At 42.3% G+C, this 6,172-nt stretch overlaps 1 protein-coding gene across 2 annotated transcripts; it reads right to left on the minus strand.

The window, feature by feature from the left end:
• Positions 1-317: 317 nt before the first annotated feature.
• LOC123098286 (uncharacterized) lies at positions 318-5,215 on the minus strand. Of its 2 annotated transcripts, none has more exons than XM_044520240.1 (9): positions 3,170-5,215; positions 2,706-2,863; positions 2,396-2,526; positions 1,958-2,188; positions 1,403-1,860; positions 1,183-1,315; positions 846-975; positions 663-746; positions 318-586 (listed from the first exon to the last, which is right to left on the minus strand). In XM_044520240.1, exons 1-2 carry the CDS (start codon positions 4,861-4,863, stop codon positions 2,785-2,787), a joined length of 1,773 nt encoding a protein of 590 aa, XP_044376175.1. In that variant the 5' UTR covers positions 4,864-5,215; the 3' UTR covers positions 318-586; positions 663-746; positions 846-975; positions 1,183-1,315; positions 1,403-1,860; positions 1,958-2,188; positions 2,396-2,526; positions 2,706-2,784. The 2 variants fall into 2 exon arrangements, with proteins under 2 accessions (XP_044376175.1, XP_044376176.1); XM_044520241.1 differs by having other exon boundaries at positions 663-763.
• Positions 5,216-6,172: the final 957 nt, after the last annotated feature.

Genomic DNA, 6,172 nt, shown 5'->3' on the forward strand with positions numbered 1-6,172 from the left:
ACACCCGATGAACGAAGGTCAAAGCGGTGCCACTGGTAACTGTTTACCTCGGCTGATATTTATATGAAGCAACAGCAGAGCGAAATCATCATGAGAACAAAAGAGCGATGGCTTCAGCTGTAAACCCAGCAAGTGCTAAAAACGAACACTACAAAACTGTAAGCAAACTAAAGTGAAAAAGGAAGAGAGAGCACGCCCAAGCAGTTTAGACATCCTCAGGCCGTCAGAGAAAGAGAACAGAGAAGTGGCCCCAGTTTGATGTTGTAGGAAATCTATCAGTTAGACAGGCGCAATTAGGCAGCACGGGCATATCATCATTCAACAAAGACAAATGATATAAGAGGGTAAAAGACAACAGATTTAATCTGTTCAGGAATTCACGTTTCACAAAATTCCATCTCAGCAGTACGTGATACGATTGATCACCCATACAGTTTGCTACCGACGATTCTACATGACTAATATTGCAAACACAGATCTACCATCCGTCTCTTCTGACCTATTCCTGTTCTGCAAACAACAGGATTTGAGGTTTAAGAACACGCTTGACACAAATATCTTTTACGTTTTCCCAGAGCCCTGCAACCTACACAATAATAAGTAAGGTAAGTTAAAGTAAGCACCAAGTAGATAAGTGCAATATTAAGGCTGAAGATGTTTACCTCTTTGTTCGCAGCATCATAGAACATCCAGGACCCATTCTCCAAGGTAAAGCATGTGAAATGACTTCCCTCACTGTGGCACAGCTGCATGTGCAAGTGAACTATCATGATGATTTGCATACTTCAACTGACTGCTTCGCAAGTTCTAAATGTGAAAAAAGAAAATAGGACTTTGTACCATACCATTGAAACCAAAACATGATTTGTATTCTGGTGAAGAGCACCGTAAATGACACTCAAGTCTATGCTGCTAGATATGGCACCCAAAGTTAAACCTATATCACCAGCCGCCTCCTCGTGGCACCATTCTAGGCTAAAATGAAAGGTAACAGGGAAGAAATTCAACAATTACTTCACACAAAATATACAAGGACTTCACACAAAATTTAACAATGGTGAAAACTTATAAACATTCGATTCAGAAAAACAATGTATAAAATATGTAAGAACACTTGACCTGAAAGAGCTAATTAGATAGACATGCATATAGGATACTGTATTCAAAGGGAAATGGATTTACCAACAACAAATGCATGTGGACAGCGTCCCAAACACTCTTTCAAACAGGTTGTTTCACAACAACTGAGGCATAGCTTCGATATTTCCATCTCCCTTTTTAGTAAAACATCGAAGGAATCTTCTGGATATTTGCTCTATAACATGGGAACACACTATGAGCAACAGAAAGAAATTATGCATTAGATAGATATTTATCACGCTAAACAAACAAGAAAACTTACTTTAATGCATCTGGTAGAAGCAGCTGTCAACTGATGAGTAAATTGGGTTTGCCTTTCAACTCTAGAACTGCGGCCACATTTTCGACACTCACAAAGAACAAAGTTTTTCGATCACTTACTTCGCTCGCCCTTTTTTGATCGGTTTTTTTAATGCAAATAGATTCAATCTAGTAATTTCTTTTAGATTAAGTCTTACGTCTTGTTTGACCGGTGAAAGACTTCCTTTGTTGAAATGTTCTGTTCCCAAAATTCCTAAAATAAAAGGAAAAAACTTTCCACTTTCCTAAACTAAGGACGGGAAATAAGAAGGTGAGCATATATGATTTCACTTCAATGCTATACAGAATATGTGGCAGACAGTGGCAAGACTCAGCCGTGTTTACACCACAAACAGTGTAACAATCATGTAGGAGCTTTAGAATCAGCTCAAAAACTTTGGCAGCATAATTTCGCCCGACCTGCCAGAAAAGCAACATGTTCAATCCTAATAAGACATAGAGAACATTCAAGCAAAAGTATGGCAACAACCATTTACAAGCCAAGCGTGGGATATACCATCAGTAAGTCTTTGTGTCCAGACCAACATTTTGCCAAAGCATTCATAAGTAACGTCAGCGACACAGATTCAATCTGCTTCTTAGACGGACCACTCAAATCATCAATGATAGCATTTAAGACAGAGCGTACACAGGTGAATTCATCTTGCCTTTGATGGACATGAAGTGTCTGATGTTGTTGCAATCCTATGGGCAGACCGTCCCGAAATTTTTTGACGTTACCCATAGCCTGTAAGAGCAACAATTAATATATGAGAAAACTGCAAGTCCAAAGCAAGGAAAAGAATAAATTAATTAATGAAATAACACTTTATTAGGAGATTTATGTTTGGAGGAGTCTCATAACAGTTTATTTTATCCTCCTCAGCAGGGTAGGAATTCCACTATGAGTAGTTGATCAAAGAAACACTTATGAAAGGCATTTCATCATATATACCAGGATTGACATGTTTAAACATGAAGTCAGCTCTGCAGTCCCTGTTCCACTCAATACTTGTACCAAGCTGTCACAACTATAATCTTCTTGTACCTCATAAGCTGATCCTAGTGGTGCCGCTGCAACCTCACCTGTACCATTGATTATAAATAAAACAAAACAAACAAACAAACAAACAACAAGCCTTTAGTCCCAAACAAGTTAAGGTAGGCTAGAGCTGAAACCCAAAAACAGCTCGCAACCAACTCATGGTTCTAACATAAAAGACAGTATCTAAAAGACAAACAAATTATTGGTATAGTTCACTTACATTCTGATTTGATAAAGGACCTGATGATTTTCTCAATCCAAGGTCCTGAAATAGTACGCCATGATCATATTCCTTTCCTTCATTTCAAAAACAAGTGGAAGATCCAATGCAGTAGATCCATAGGCGTTGGGAAAAGCTGAAGTGGCTTGGAGACGACGCTGCAAGAATGGAGAAACATAAGTTATGAACTGCAAAAGGTTGTAAAGTTGTTGGTTGATACACACACACACACGGGAGGACAAAACAAATGGTAATAATGTTGTCGAGGAAAAACACTATGGTCATGATCACAGGTGTCCAGAAAATTGATTCAGTCAAAAGGCAATTCCCTTGCTGATCAGCCTTGGAATTGAGCACTCTAGACTGAAGGAGTAAATTTGTGGTCATACACAGAACTAAACTAACATTTACACTGAAGAGGTAATTTTGACGAGGATGGATTTGGGTGGGAAATAAGTACATACCACTGCAGCTCTTGCGGAGTTACAATGATATCAATGACGTGCACGGTAAAATGTCTATGGAACGCTACTTCAGAAGCAAAAGTTCTCAGGAGAGCATGGCTGCGACTGAAGATCAAGCTAAGTAGTCTGTCAGTTTGAACTGTATTTGGCCAATTTGCTGGCAAGACAAGAGTTGCAGCCTCTGCCTCCTCAGTAAAATCTTCCTGTTCATCGATACCAAGGTTTTTGAAGGTGCTATGGAACTCTTGCAGGGCAGCGACTATGTTAGGATCCGGCTGGAAAGAGCCATGATTAATCAGTTCCACCAGAAATTCCTCAAGGACTGCAGGGTCTGTAGCAATATTGTTGGGGATACGCTCTGCATAAGAAACCAAATCATCGAAATACGGTGGAAGCTTGTTGTCAATTCTGTAGAGCTCGATCAAACTGTAAATCACTGCATGCACATCCTTACTGATATTCTCAAATGTGGCAGCTTCTCTTGGATAAGGAATGATGGCACACATGTAATGGGCAATAACTAGGCTGTCCAAATCGATCTTGCCGCCCCAGCTCAGCCCTGCAGTGAAACCTTTGCCCATGTAACCGAGAATTCCAGTGAAGACCAAGCTGCCAACGGGATTGATGGAGCACATGGACGCCGAAGAGCAAACTGACCCAAACGATGAAGCAAGGTCAAACTTGTATAGCTCAACAAACTCATTTCCTTTGACAGCAGCAAACTTGGCAACTCGCTGCCACTTAAAAGCAGAAAAGTCCATTCCTATCCTACTCTCTCCCTTCTTCTGTCGCTTGATGAGCTGCCCCAAATCATCATCCTCAAATTTCCGTTTGCTGCCGTGGCCATCTGGAACTACTTCACTGGACTGGCTTCCTCCTGCTAAAGCACCTTCTCTGATCTGGCTTCCTGTTGAAGCATTTTCCCTCATCAAAGCTTGATGTAACCTGTCTGGTGTATCAGATGATCTATCCACATCAACCTTTATTTCAAATGATATTTCACCCCTATTAGCTCTGTCAGCAGCCGCTTGTGCTTTTTCCAGGGTTGGAAACTCGAAATAGGCACAATTATGTTGCACACGGAACATGTGTCCATCTGAGAACATATGCTGCAGGTTCGATTCCCGAAGCTGTTCAGTCATGCGGACTCGAATGGCAGGAAGGATCTTGTTTTCCGAAGATGCAGCTACGATTGATGACTGCTGATGAAGAGACCTCCTGATCTTTGATGGCTTGTATATCATTGTCGGGGCAGCTTTGAAGGGTACGGTGGGAGTGGGACTAGCATTTAGATTACTCAGAACCTGAGCCGCTGAAGCTGGTTCACGGGGAAAGCTCCAGGGAACTTGAGCGGTCGTCAAGGGGGGAGGGGCCGGAATAGTCGCCGATGTAGGACCTGATTTTCTATTTCTTCTGCGGCGGGCTGAAGCACCCTTAGCCGGAGAAGGATTCGTTGCAGTAGTATGAGACAGAACCTTGTCGACGGATCTCATCGGCTGGCCATCCGGCACCCCAGAGCCGTCCGCCGGCGCCGGCGCCGCCTGCCCGTTCCCGTACCCGGGAGCCGGTACGGGAGCCGCTTGTACGGCCAGGCCTCTCGGCGCCCACTGCTGCCCAACCGGATCCATCTGCTCCAGCGCAGCCTGCCCGACCGGATCCGTCTGACCCAGCGGAGCCTGCCCTCCCGGATTCATCTGCCCCAGCGCGGCGAGCGAGCGGAGGCAGAGGCGGAGGTGGCGGTGACGGCGTGCTGGGGCTGGCGGCGGCGAGGTTGAAGAGGGGCAGCCGCGGGTTGACCGGGAGCAGCGGCGGAGCGGCGGGGCGGCGGCGAGTTAGACCGTATCAGCACGGCGGCGGCGAGGTGTAGAAGATGGAAGAGGACCGGCGGCTGGGCAGATCAGCGGGCGTTCTCCATGGGGGCGCGGGAGTGGAGCCGGCGGCTAGGTCAGACGGAAAGGGGGGTCGCGCCTCGCGCGATGTGAGGGCTCGGGAGCAGTGGTCGTGCGAGGGAGAGGTGTGGTTGGCTTCAGCCTGGCTCCGTGGCTCGGAAAACCACGACCGAGCGACGCGAGCGACTAAATGAGCCGGCCCTTCCCCTCAAAAAAAAAATGAGCCGGCCCGTTGCGGCGCTTCACTCATCCTGGTTTTTGGGAACTCTAGAAGGTTCCCAACCGGTCCAGGTCAGTTTTTTCTTTTTTCCTGCTGTTTCATAGATGGTTTTCTTCGGTTTTTCCTAATTTTTTATTTTTAGTTTTTATTTTTCGCGTTTTTTGTTATCTGTTCATTTTCTGGTTTTCTTTCTTGTTTCTTTTTCAATTTTAAGAAATTGGGAATTTCAAAAAATGTTCAAATCTTCAAAACATGTTCAGAATTTCAAAGTTTATTCCCTGATATTCAAAAAATGTTCGAGGATTTAAAAAAGTGTCATGTTTTCAAAATATTTTCAGAATTTTAGAAAAAAACATGTTCGGGATTTCAAAAAAAATTCATGTTTTAAAAAATGTTTGGAATTTTTAAAATTATTCACTTTTTACAAAAATTGTTCCGAATTTTCTAATTTTGTTCGCGTTTTAAAAATATTTTTGCAAATTGTTCACGTTTTTCAAAAAATGTTAGATCATTTCAAAACTTGTACGTTTCAAAAAACATACTCTTTTTAATAACATTCATTATTTCAAAATTTGTTCGCTTTTTCAGAAAGTGTTCAGATTTTCAAAAATTGTTCAAAACATTTCAAAGAACGTTCAGAACTTTTTTTTAAAGTCGCGTTTACAAATTATGTTCTTGTTGCTAAAAAAATTCAGAAATTTTTACAATATTTCTAATTCTAAATTATGTTAGTGTAATTCAAAAACTATTTCAAAATCTGAAAATTTCAAAAAATATTGTTTGTGTTTTCTAAAATGTGTTCAAAAATTAGAAAATCCATAAAAATATGCACGTAGTCACCTGTCACAAACATCCATGAAACGTCTCCAACGTATCTATAATTTATAAAGTATT

Source organism: Triticum aestivum, chromosome 4D (genome assembly GCF_018294505.1).
Source record: "Triticum aestivum cultivar Chinese Spring chromosome 4D, IWGSC CS RefSeq v2.1, whole genome shotgun sequence".
Lineage (NCBI taxonomy): Eukaryota > Viridiplantae > Streptophyta > Magnoliopsida > Poales > Poaceae > Triticum > Triticum aestivum.

Bases quoted from the DNA above. Each gene is read 5' to 3' on its own strand.
- LOC123098286 (XM_044520240.1), bottom strand. From the start codon at position 4,863: ATGAATCCGGGAGGGCAGGCTCCGCTGGGTCAGACGGATCCGGTCGGG. The intron at 2,864-3,169 runs GTATGTACTTAT...CCATTCTTGCAG, and splicing joins ACTCCGCAAGAGCTGCAGTG to CGTCGTCTCCAAGCCACTTC.